Raw genomic sequence first — 13,099 nt, 5'->3', positions numbered from 1 at the left:
GACGGTGGAGGCCTTCTGCTTCTCAAGCACAGCCACGGTATGCTCTTGATTGATACGGCTCTCGTTTGTGCCTCAAAGTGTTGTTGTTTAGTCGTTTAGTCGTGTCCGACTCTTCGTGACCCCATGGACCAGAGCACGCCAGGCACTCCTGTCTTCCACTGCCTCCCACAGTTTGGTCAAACTCATGCTGGTAGCTTCAAGAACCCTGTCCAACCATCTCGTCCTCTGTCGTCCCCTTCTCCTTGTGCCCTCCAACTTTCCCAACATCAGGGTCTTTTCCAGGGAGTCTTCTCTTCTCATGAGGTGGCCAAAGTCTTGGAGCCTCAGCTTCAGGATCTGTCCTTCCAGTGAGCACTCGGCTGAGTTCCTTAAGAATGGATAGGTGTGATCTTCTTGCAGTCCATGGGACTCTCAAGAGTCTCCTCCAGCACCAGAATTCAAAAGCATCAATTCTTCGGCGATCAGCCTTCTTTATGGTCCAGCTCTCACTTCCATACATCACTACTGGGAAAACCATAGCTTTAACTATATGGACCTTTGTTGGCAAGGTGATGTCTCTGCTTTTTAAGATGCTTTCTAGGTTTGTCAGTGCTTTTCTCCCAAGAAGCAGGCGTCTTTTACATTTAAAAAAAACAACACCACACACAAAACAGGCCTCTGAGTAGGAACGAGGAAGTGGCGTCTCTAGGGACGGCCGCCTCTGTTCTTTCGTACTTCTACAGTCACGGAAGTAGCCGAGCGCTTCTAAAGGGACGGCTTCCCTCCAGGAGCATGCGCACACGGCTTCAAGAAGCCAAGCCTTTGTGTGGGCAGGTAAGGGTCCTTTTTCCGGTCCTGTTGATGTTTTCTTCTCACCTTTGCAGAAGGGCTGAAAGCGGCTGGCAAAGGCAAGTCCACTTTCCCCCTGCAGTTTGATCTGGGCTGGAGTATTGTTTGTTGGGTTTTGTGGTTGTTTCTGCTGTTATTCATATTTTGCATCTTTTTTAAAAAAAATAAAAAAATCTCATGCTTTTATTTGATATTAATATTTTTTTAACCTCTTATTACGTGGCAATTGCTCCATTTTGTGGACTTTTCGATGTGTTGTACTTATTGTTTGTGACTGCTTTGCTTTTGTAATTGCGTAACCCACCCCCCCTCCCCGTGCCGTAAGCTGCTTTGAGCATGGCCTGAATTATACGAATAAAATGATGATCCACCGGTTTGGTAAGCGCAAAACAAGCATTTGCTTTCAGATCTGCTGTTGGGACAATTGCTAGGAAAGGTCTCGTTTCACAGTGCAATCCCACACCCTCTTCTACCTGAAAGTCCCACTGAATCAGGGTGGATTTGATTTAAATCAAATCGATTTAAATCATGATTTAAATCACTACTCAGTAAGACTTGATTTGATTTTGATTTTTTTACAGAAAGGCATTCCTGCTGGTATAATCTTAATATTTACAACCAAATGAAGTTTTCATTTTTGGAACAATAACTTTTCAGAGTAGTTTTTACAGTTATAACAAAAATGACTGATTTGGTTATACTATTAGAAATACATAGATAATTATGAAATTATTGTGAGGTTTAGTAAGTTAACTGTTTATATATGGACAACTTTTCTGCTGTACTTTATTGGAAGGAGGAAAATAATCAATTCCTTAATAACAGTTTAAACAATTTATTTCACTAATACAATAACGCTATAGCATATGTATCCATGTTTGTTAACTGATGTGGTTAAACATTTAAAAAAAAAAATACTTAGACTGATTTTCAGCACACATGAAAAACTTAAAACAAATCCTTATTTCCTGGACTGTAGTGTAACTTAAATAGAAAGCTATCTTTAGAACGATATTTTCCTCCAAAAACATTTTATTTTAAAAATCTGATTTTTTTTTAAAAAAAATCATTGATTTTTATCCACCCTGCACTGAATTCAGTTTCAGAAGTCATGCCTCTGAGTAGGCATGCATAGAACTGTATTGTTGGAGACTAGGATTTTTTTTTTGCGCACGAGGTATTGAGGACTTTACCAGACACATGAAGTTGCAGATGGTCCGGAATGATAGGACCAACAACTGCTGCCTATTCCCCTGGTTGGTAGCTAGCAATCCTTTTGGCTACTTTTATGATTTCCACCTCCTCTGTTATCATTATTATCATCGGTGCTTTTTTTCCCCCCAGCTGGAAGTTGCTGCAACTCTGTTCCGGCACCTCTCAAGTGGGCGCCATTGTAAGAGAACAAGGGAATGGATACAAAAGCTTATGGGTTATGCAGAAATGGCGAAACTTACTGAAAAAATAAGAAATCAAGATAATGAACTTTTTATAAAAGAATGGAAATATTTACAGATAAATTGTAAACACAAAAAATTAGCAGGATTAATATAATAACCTTCAGTTTTATAAGAGTATATATTTACTTTAGATTATTAAACGAGCAAGCTAAATGAATATGAAGAAGATATTAAAAAATAATTTTAAGGAACCGCAGAAAGAGGAGGAAGTCAAATTTTGAAATGTTCAATTGATTGTAAAACTAATGAAATGTATAAATTGAAAAATTAAAAAAATTAAAAAGAGAAGAAGGGAGGCATTCATGGTGAGTTCCAGACCACTTTTGATAGAAAAATCATTCTTATTTCAATTTAGAGCAGATTTATGCCACAAGGTGCCATAGGAAGGCACTGGACATAGTAAAAGATCCATCGCATCCTGGTCACTGTCTCTTCGAGCTCTTGCTGTCGGAACGGAGATACAGGACGATGAAGACAAGAACGAGCTGTCTTAAGAACAGCTTCTTCTCCAGAGCGATCTCGGCCCTGAATGGGAAGCCCAGACTTTGAAAGTCATCTAATCTCCCTTGCTGTATTATACTGTATTGTTTAATTAGTGTTTTTATGGAGCAGTCAAGTAATTTCGTTGTCCCCGAAGGGGGCAATGACAATAAAGATATTATTATTATATTATTATTATTAACCTTTCTAGGTTTCCGTCTCTGAATCCGGCCATGGAATCTTCTACTCCTGAAGGGGAGAAACCCGCACTCTCTGCCGCGATGAGGGCAAAGATAGAACGGAATCGCCAGCGGGCACTGATGCTGAGGCAAGCAAGGCTGGCAACTAGGCCCTACCCTCCTACTGGCGAAGGTTCGCTTGGCACTGCAATGTAATACACGATGGTCCAGGTAGCTTGTGCAGGTTATCCTCCAGCTGGTAAGAGAGGCATGTGGATAGGGAAGAGGGAAATCTTAGAATTTTGGAATGCGAAGGGACCTCCAAAGCTCATCTAGTCAAACCCCAGCAGTACAGGGTTGATGTTGTGGCCAAAGGGCAAATTCTCAGGCTTTTCGACCTTGGGCTTGCCTCTGAAGCTTCTGCAGTCTGAGCCAGTTGTGCAATTTAGGGCAGTTCATAAAAAACTTTTTTTAAAAAAAGCCTGCTCCAAAGGTCTTATCTTACTACACTAGGGATTATATAGCTAGATCTGAAATTTCACGCACATCAGTTAATATCTTGACCCTGCTCCACTGAATTGAAATTTCAGCCTTCACGAAATAGGAAAACGGCCAAGTAAACAGCTATTTTCTTGAAATTTCAGGCCTTTGGAGCAGGCATTTTCAAAAAAAAGTTTTTTTATGAACCGCCCTATCGTGCATATGGCTAGCAAAAGTATACTGGAAAGTAAAAGGCACATTACAATGGGAAGTTGTGGGTTTCCTTTGTGGCTGTGTGATGCTGAAGTCTGTGAGCTCCTGAAGCAGGCTAATGCAGTGCTCCTTAAAAACATTCAGGCAAAAAGGAAAGCCTTCAATCGGTAACGCTACAAAGCAGAAATCTTAGGTGGTTGCCACCAGCTTTGGAGTTATGACCCAGGGATAGAAAATACCTGGGGTGATCCTTGATGTCGACAACCCAAAAGGAAACTTTTCAGCGGCCTCAGGCCCATCTTCCTCGTTAGTTTTAGCAGTCTAATCCTTCGCCTTCTTAAAAGTGAATGAGGATCTCTAAATGTATAGAGAGCCAGTGTGGTATAGTGGTTAGTGTCAGACTAGGATCTAGGATAGGCCTTTGGACTACAGTCCCCATCATCCCTGACTACCGGTCCTGCTAGCTATGGATGATGGGCTGTAGTCCAAAAAACCCAGTTGGAGACCCAAATTTGGGGAATCCTGATCTAGGAGACCAGGATTCAAATCCCCAAATGGCCTTGAAGCTTGGCCTTGGGTCAGTGACCAACCCTCAGCCTGACTTCCCACACAAGGTTGTTGTCAGGATAATATGGAGAGAGGGAGAATCAAGGATGCCACCTTGGATGAAATATAGGATATAATAGGATATTAAAGCAATGCAATAATAATGTATTGGATTTCAATAGATACTCCTTTTTTTGGGCTTGTGGGCTGCTTCTTAACATTTGAGCAAGGTTAGACATGGCTGCCTCACCTACCCATAGACTTGATTACATTAGTGTCAGGTACTGATTGCAAAGTTTATTTTTGTTGTTTGTCTCTGCAGGCAGTTCCAAAGTGAAAGCACCTCCAAAGATAATCGATACTGGGGGAGGATTCTTTCTTGAAGAGGAGGAGGAAGAGGAAAACACAGCAGAGAAAGTTGTGCATCTCCCTGGTAAATATGGCAGTGAGGAAAGTGGAAGGTGCCATGATAGGGGAAAATGGGAACTGAGCCAAAAGCGAAATTCCTTGCTTGCAGAGACATAAAAATATTTGTCTGAAAGGCTGGTACAGTGGACGCTCGGGTTGCGAACATGATCCATGCGGGATGCATGTTTGCAACCTGCTGCGTTCGCAACCTGCAGTGGCAGGTTGCGATTTGGCGCTTCTGCACATGCGCAAAGAGTGATTTAGCTCTTCTGTGCATGCGCAACTGCCAAAACCCAGAAGTAATCTGTTCCGGTACTACCGGGTTTTGGCGGTCCGTAACCCGAGAAAACGCAACCTGAAGCATCTGTAACCTGGGGTATGACTGTACAAGCACACATTGCAATGTGTTCTTCTAGAAGAGCTGATGAACATTACAGTGGTACCTTGGGTTACAGACGCCTGAGGTTACAGATGCCTCAGGTTACAGCTTCTGTTAACCCAGAAATAGTACCTCAGGTTAAGAACTTTGCTTCAGGATGAGAACAGAAATCGTGTGGCAGTAGCGGGAGGCCCCATTACCTAAAGTGGTACCTCGGGTTAAGAACAGTTTCAGTTTAAGAACGGACCTCCAGAACAAATTAAGTTCTTAACCCAAGATACCACTGTATTGTGCATGAGTTCATAATTATCTAACAGTCTGGTCTTGCAGGGCTGGTAATGTAAAGAATGTTAAAAGGAATATGAAGGCTGCATGCATAAATACTATATTTAGCTGCAGGATAGAGTCAGAAGTCCTTTTATTCTTCTTTCTTTCTTTCTTTCTTTCTTTCTTTCTTTCTTTCTTTCTTTCTTCAGGTTTTCCTTTTTCTTGTCTTTTCTCCTTTCTGCCTTTGTTCTTTTTTAGACTAAGTAGCTGTTTTCTATCAGTGCATTATAAAAAGATACTTTGCAATGGGTATTTTTTGTGTAGCTCTGAATAAATATCAATAAATAAATTTAAAATTTTAAAAAAATACTTTTGCTATCTTGAATGCACTTTAACAGCTTACGCCCTGTTGTTGTTTATTCTTTTTTTAAACAGGGCCTGTGTTAGAATTTGATTACATTATTTGTGAAGAATGTGGTAAAGAATTCATGGATTCCTACCTCATGAACCACTTTGATCTAGCAACATGCGATAATTGCAGGTATATAGCAAACAAAGAAAGGGGGAAATAATGGCTTGTATCCAATGCTGACCGTTAAAGCCCTAAACAGCCTCGGTCCAGTATACCTGAAGGAGCATCTCCACCCCCATCATTCAGCCTGGACACTGAGATCCAGTACTGAGAGCCTTCTGGTGGTTCCCTCAATGCAAGAAGCGAAGCTACAGGGAACCAGGCAGAGGGCCTTCTTGGTAGTGGCACCTGCCCTGTGGAACTCCCTCCCACCAGATGTCAAGGAGATAAGTTACTATAAAACCTTTAGAAGACATCTGAAGGCAGCCTTGTAGTGGAAAGTTTCTAATGTCTGATGTTTCAGTGTGTTGTTTTGTATTCTGTTGTAAGCTACCCGGCGTGGCTGGGGAACCCAGTCAGATGGGCAGGGTGCAAGTAATTGAATTATTATTATTATTATTACTGGCAAAGCGGCACTCACCATTTCTCTCATTCTCCCCGCAAAACTGCTCAAGAGCAGGTTTCCCCAAACTTGACTCTCCAGCTCTTTGGGCTCACGTAGGGATCTTGAAAAATTGGAATCTATCCAAACCCAATTCCTCAGGGCCATACTCAGGATCCCCCTCTGTGGCAGGCGCGATCATGAGACTGGAAACCGGCTGTCAAGCCTTTAGGTATGTGGCCCTGAAAGCGAAGTTATGGCTATGGCTCAAGCTCTGTTTCAGACCGGTGGGTTTGGCCCCCTTGATTCTGAGGGATAACTTTAAATCTCCATGGGAAGGGGAGATAGTGGAGGAAGTGCAGAAGTGCGGGTTGTCCTCCCTTTATATAGAGTCCATGACGTATAGCCACGCAAAGGCGGTGATCGCTCAAAGATTAAGGGATATTGCCAGACAGGAGGACATAGCCCGTGTGAAACCTGGGTTGTTTCTGGGGGAGCAGTTGTATTGGGCTGCCCCAGCTCGCTACCTGGCGGATATCCACTACGTGGAATACCGCAGACTATTTACTGCGGCTAGGCTGAATGTTCTTGACTTGGTGGTTCTGAAGGGAAGATATGGAGGAGTCCCATACAACCAGAGATTATGCCACTGTGCATTGGGTGAGGTAGAATCCACAGAGCACATTTTACTGAGCTGTCCCAGCTACAACGATTTAAGACAGTATCTTATAACCCCATACTTACCCCAGCTCAGTTCCCGACAAAGAGGAAAGCAGACAGCATATCTGCTAAATAAGTCTTCTGGGAAAACAACTTTGTCAGTGGCTAAATTTCTTTTCCTGGCACTCAAGTGTTGGAAACGTATAACTGAATGCCTTGATGTGGGTTATCTGTGAGAGGTCTAGTACTGTGGCCCTACCTATTTATGTACCCCTATGATGTTATAGTTTATAATTATTGTGTTTTATTTCTGACTATCGGTCGAATAAAGGATATTGATTGATTGATTGAATCTCCAGCTGTCTTGGGACTACAACTCCCATCATCCCTAGCTAGCAGGGCCAGTGGTTAAGGATGATGGGAAGTGTAGTCCCCTAAAAGCTGGAGCCCCGTTGGATCCTCCAACTCTCTGGAGCTGATTTGGAGAGTGCAGAGAACAGCTAGAGGGGACAGAAAGTGGAAACTCCATTGCGCACATGGAAATACTTTGTGCCAGTGGAGCCACAGCTTGGGCTGTGGCTCAGTGCCCTCAATATTTCATATTTTGTGTGTGTTGTTTTGTGTTGTAAAAATTATTCTGGTCTCAGTATAAATGTTCTTTGATAAACTTCATTTCAGCAAAGTATGATGAAGTTTGTCAAAGGTCGTATGTTTCAGCTGAGCAAAAAGGAACCTGAATTTTCACGCTAACATGAGCTGCCTGTTGTAAAGGCGTGTACAGGATAGCTCAAGTCTTGCATGGAATGAAATGGTATTTGAATGTAGGCCAATATTATATATGTTTACTTGGATGGAATTCACACTACGCCCAGTGCAGACCATAATAATAATAATACAGTGGTGCCCCGCAAGACGAATGCCTCGCAAGACGAAAAACTCGCTAGACAAAAGGGTTTTTCATTTTTGCGTTGCTTCGCTAGACGAATTTCCCTATGGGCTTGCTCCACAAGATGAAAACATCTTGCGCTTTTTTCTTAAAGCCGCTTGAATAGGCGCAGTTGCAACGGACCGTGCTTCGCAAGACGAAAAACATTGCAAGACGAAAAGACTCACGGAACGAATTCTTTTCGTCTTGCGAGGCACCACTGTACAGTGGTACCTTGGTTTATGAAGGTAATCTGTTCCGGAAGTCCGTTCTTAAACCAAAACGCTCTTAAACCAAGGCATGCTTTCCCATAGCAGCGGGGGAATCAATTTACAAATTGAACACACTCAACAGGAAGCAGAACATGTTCTTATTCCAAGGCACAGTTCACAAACCAAAACACCTACTTCTGGATTTGCGGCGTTCTTAATCCAAGTTGTTCATAAACTAAGCTGTTCTTAAACCAAGGTACCACTGTAAATAATAATAATAATAATAATAATAATAATAATAATAATAATAATTTATTACTTATACCACGGCCATACCCTAATAAGTGGGATTAGGATTGTGTCCAAAATTGCTGAACTTTGCCTGGATCATTGCTGCTTCGGTGCAGTTACTGAGCAAGTAGAACAGGGAATGCCTTTTAACCATGAGATGCAATTCATGGCTGGCGTACGTTTTGTGGGCTGCAATTCTAGGCACACTTATGACAGTGAGCCACATTAAAATACAGTGGTACCTCGGGTTAAGTACTTAATTCATTCCGGAGGTCCGTACTTAACCTGAAACTGTTCTTAACCTGAAGCACCACTTTAGCTAATGGGGCCTCCTGCTGCCGCCGTGCCGCCGGAGCCCTATTTCTGTTCTCATCCTGAAGCACTATTTCTGGGTTAGCGGAGTCTGTAACCTGAAGCGTATTTAACCTGGGGTACCACTGTAGTAGGATTTACTTGTGTGTGTTTATGCATAGGACCAAAGGCAGAGGGCCAAGGCTCAGAGAGAGAGACCACTCTTTGCTCTCAGAAGGTCTTGGGTTCCTGCCCGACCATCTCCTGGCAGAGCAAGGGAACCGCTTCTAGTCAATGTAAGCAATAAAGATCTCATGGACCAGGGGACTAACTCTGTGTAACGCACCTTCCCATATCATAGAATCATAGAGTTGGAAGAGACCACAAGGGCCATCAAGTCCAACCCCCTGCCAAGCAGGAAACACCATCAGAGCACTCCTGACATATGGTTGTCAAGCCTCTGCTTAAAGACCTCCAAAGTAGGAGACTCCACCACACTCCTTGGCAGCAAATTCCACTGTCGAACAGCTCTTACTGTCAGGAAGTTCTTCCTAATGTTTAGGTGGAATCTTCTTTCTTGTAGTTTGGATCCATTGCTCCGTGTCCGCTTCTCTGGAGCAGCAGAAAACAACCTTTCTCCCTCCTCTATGTGACATCCTTTTATATATTTGAACATGGCTATCATATCACCCCTTAACCTCCTCTTCTCCAGGCTAAACATGCCCAGCTCCCTTAGCCATTCCTCATAAGGCATCGTTTCCAGGCCTTTGACCATTTTGGTTGCCCTCCTCTTGACATGTTCCAGTTTGTCAGTGTCCTTCTTGAATTGAATCAGATTGTTGACGGACTGCTTTACAGCTCAGAAAATAGCAGCTCATACATAATAACGGTCTTAGTTTCACTGGATGGGACCTTGTTTCAGAGATGTTGACGAAAAGCACAAACTCATAACAAGGAGTGAAGCCAAGGAAGAGTATCTTCTGAAAGACTGCGATTTAGACAAGAGAGAACCGGTGCTAAGATTTATTCTGAAGAAAAACCCTCATAATCCGCGATGGGGTGACATGAAACTTTACTTAAAGCTACAGGTACCGAACTTTCTTCAACAATGTGTGATCTCTCTATAAAAAAACACCCAGTTTTTATTTACAGTAGGGAAGACAAAATGCAGGGTGTGACCCTCCAGAAAAGGTAATTGGGTACCTGGCGTTGAAAGAGCAGTGGTGGTTTCACCCACGAGACACCGCCGGGTGAGGCGGCCCTCACGCTCTCGTCCTCGAACTGAGGGAAAAACAAGTTGCGAAGTGCTGGAGCTAATTCAGCTTGTTTTTCCCTTAGTGCCCGGGCACTGGGGGCAGAGGGAGTCCCTGTGCCGCTGGTGCCCCGTGTGGAGGAACAAAATGCATTGGCTCACTGGAATGAAATTGCCAATACTCCTGCCAAGCAGCTGAGGCAGTTTCACCCCAGTGACGAGAACCCGCTCGCCATTGGTAAAAAATCAGCCTCACAGCAAGATGAGTTGAAAAGTCTGACTGCTGCAGCTCAACGTTTATTGTGTCCAGTACTCAAGAAGTAAAATCAAAGAATGTAACTTTTTCTCCCCTGGTAGACAAAAACAATCACCATATATGGGCATTAGGCCATCACACCAGACCACGTAGTAGATCAGACTATGCTACGTGGGCCAATCATTAAGATTGCATGAGCTGTCCACGCGCTCATCATGCCTAGCACAGCCTGCCCTGCCAAAAGGTCAGGCTGCAGTAAATTTCCATCCACACGCCCATCTTGCCACATGGGCACTAACAACCATTTTCCTACACCCCAGCGCTTCACGGGACTGGGCCCATTGCAGCTCGTTCCTCACTTTGCTTTTCAACATCACAGTGTTTGGCTGGTGATACATCACGATGCTGAAAAGCTGCTATCGCCAAGCCCTATTCTGAACACTTAGGGACACGGGTGGCGCTGTGGGTTAAACCACAGAGCCTATGACTTGCCAATCAGAAGGTTGGTGGTTCGAATCCCCACGACGCGGTGAGCTCCCGTTGCTCGGTCCCTGCTCCTGCCAACCCAGCAGTTCGAAAGCACATCAAAGTGCAAGTAGATAAATAGGTACCGCTCCAGCGGGAAGGTAAACGGCGTTTCCGTACGCTGCTCTGGTTTGCCAGAAGCAGCTTAGTCATGCTGGCCACGTGACCCGGAAGCTGTACGCCGGCTCCCTCGGCCAATAAAGCGAGATGAGCGCCACAACCCCAGAGCCGGCCACGATTGGACCTAATGGTCAGGGCTCCCTTTACCTTTACCTATTCTGAACACTTGTGTACATTCCACAGCATCCCCTCCTTCACATGCAGGAATCCCTTCTACATGTTAATTCAGAAGGGCAGCATTGTTATAAATGCCTTTGCTGGATACAGGTTATGTGTCTAGTTTATTAAATGTCACACTACTTCTGTACCAACATGAATAAAACTAATGAGGTGGGTATCTGCATAGTTTTGTGTCCCATTTTTATAGTGTGGAGGGAAACAGAGGAATTCCCTTGGAACAGATCCATGCAGGCTTGAGGCCTACACAGTTCAAGCCTCTGGGCGTAGACCACAGTGCGCTGCAACAGAGATCAAACTCCGAGACCGCTTTTTTGTTTGTTCAAATGTCTTATTCTGCAGGTGATCAAGCGCTCTCTTGAAATCTGGGGTAGCGAAGAAGCATTAGAAGAAGCGAAGGAAAGCAGACAAGACAACAGAGAGAAGATGAAACAAAAGAAGTTTGATAAGAAAGTTAAAGGTGAGTGTGAATTGAGCGTTCTCTTGACCACCCCACCCCACAAACCTACCAGTTAAACAACAGGTGTCTTCATCTTCTAGCACACTGAACGGCTTACTGGGTACTTGGAGAACGTGGGTGGCGCTGTGGTCTAATCCACTAAGCCTCTTGGGCTTGCTGATCAGAAGGTCGGCAGTTTGAATCCCTGCAACGGAGTGAGCTCCCATTGCCCTGTCCCAGCTCCTGCCAACCTAGCAGTTTGAAAGCACACCAGTGGAAGTAGATAAATAGGTACCACTGTGGTGGAAAGGTAAACGGTGTTTCCGTGCGCTCTGGTTTCCATCACAGTGTCCCGTTGAGCCAGAAACTGTTTAGTCATGCTGGCCACATGATCCGGAAAGCTGTCTGTGGACAAACACCAGCTCCCTCGGCCTGAAAGCGAGATGAGCGCCACACCCCAGTCGCCTTTAACTGGGCTTAACCACCCAGGGGTCCTTTATCTTTTTACCTACAAGGGGGGCGGGGAGGGAGTTAGTCCCATCTATGAGATAGTTTCTCTGTAGTTTGGTCCTCTGGAATATTTCAGTTTGGTATAATTGTTTTGGAACTTGAAATGTTGGGAAGACTTCTGCAGTTTTTCTGCCCCTACAAATTCTGGATTACAATATACAAATCGGGGATCGTGGTTGAAAGCAGGAGCCAATCTCCAGGACACAAAAGAAAAACTTGGAGGCTTCTGGTCTGCCTTGAATAATTTTCTTCTTCATTTTGTATTAGAACTGCGCCGAGCTGTAAGGAGTAGCATATGGAAAAAAGATACAAGCGTTCATCAGCATGACTACGGGGCTGAAGAAATGATAGATGAAGACCTGTACAAGAAAACCTGCACGACGTGTGGTCATGAATTAACATATGAAAAAATGTAGTATGTTCTTAGTGTTACATTAAAATGTACCTTTTGTAATTTTTTTTAATCCAGTGAACTAAGTTCTCAGCGAATTTTTTTACGCGCAGTCTTCCTCATCCACAATTGAAATGCAATGTTAAAAATCTGATTTAATGGGAGAACTGTGCAGCCTGCTGAATCATGTAAGTATTGAATTGTATTGTGTATCACTGCTAATAAAATAAAATAAGTGAAAACAATGGTATTCTCATCCCTTTATCTTTCATTGCACATTATCTTCAGTAATTCCTGCTGGATATTCTAATAGCGTGATACAAAGTGTTAAGACTTCCACTGGGTGTACATCCCAATAGCATTTTGTTCATTTGGGACTAAAGATGCTACTGAAGTAATTTACTAGGGCTTGGTAAGGTAAAGGTAAAGGGACCCCTGACCATTAGGTCCAGTCGTGGCAGACTCTGGGGTTGCGGCGTTCATCTCGCTTTATTGGCCGAGGGAGCCAGCGTACAGCTTCCGGGTCATGTGGCCAGCATGACTAAGCCGCTTCTGGCGAACCAGAGCAGCACACGGAAACGCCGTTTACCTTCCCGCCAGAGTGGTACCTATTTATCTACTTGAACTTTGACATGCTTTCGAACTGCTAGGTTGGCAGGAGCAGGGACCGAGCAACGGGAGCTCACCCTGTTGCCGGGATTCGAACCGCCAACCTTCTGATCGGCAAGTCCTAGGCTCTGTGGTTTAACCCACAGCGCCAGGGCTTGGTAATGCTCTACAAAAGTTGGAATTACAGGAAGTGGCCCCCTTAAATTATGCATGTGTATGGTTTCTAGTTTTGCTGGAGAGGAAAAGCCAGC

General features: G+C 43.9%; 1 protein-coding gene and 1 long non-coding RNA gene across 6 annotated transcripts in view; both read left to right on the top strand.

The window, feature by feature from the left end:
• Window positions 1–13,099, top strand: part of LOC308577089 — a 135,589-nt gene that overhangs the window by 66,503 nt on the left and 55,987 nt on the right. The gene's annotated exons all lie outside the window — the stretch shown is intronic.
• XPA (XPA, DNA damage recognition and repair factor) lies at window positions 780–12,484 on the top strand. Of its 5 annotated transcripts, none has more exons than XM_081176937.1 (7): window positions 780–887; window positions 2,977–3,137; window positions 4,506–4,616; window positions 5,673–5,778; window positions 9,492–9,657; window positions 11,242–11,359; window positions 12,116–12,484. In XM_081176937.1, the coding sequence occupies exons 1-7, from the start codon at window positions 841–843 to the stop codon at window positions 12,262–12,264; spliced, it is 858 nt and encodes a 285-aa protein (XP_081033063.1). In that variant the 5' UTR covers window positions 780–840; the 3' UTR covers window positions 12,265–12,484. The 5 variants fall into 5 exon arrangements, with proteins under 5 accessions (XP_081033063.1, XP_081033064.1, XP_081033062.1 ...); XM_081176938.1 differs by having other exon boundaries at window positions 872–948; XM_081176936.1 differs by lacking the exon at window positions 780–887 and adding an exon at window positions 2,014–2,084.

Source organism: Podarcis bocagei (assembly GCF_964188305.1).
Source record: "Podarcis bocagei genome assembly, chromosome: 17".
In the NCBI taxonomy this organism is placed as follows: domain Eukaryota; kingdom Metazoa; phylum Chordata; class Lepidosauria; order Squamata; family Lacertidae; genus Podarcis; species Podarcis bocagei.
Note: the sequence above shows the minus strand (reverse complement) of the source record. Positions and strands in the feature narration are given on the sequence as shown.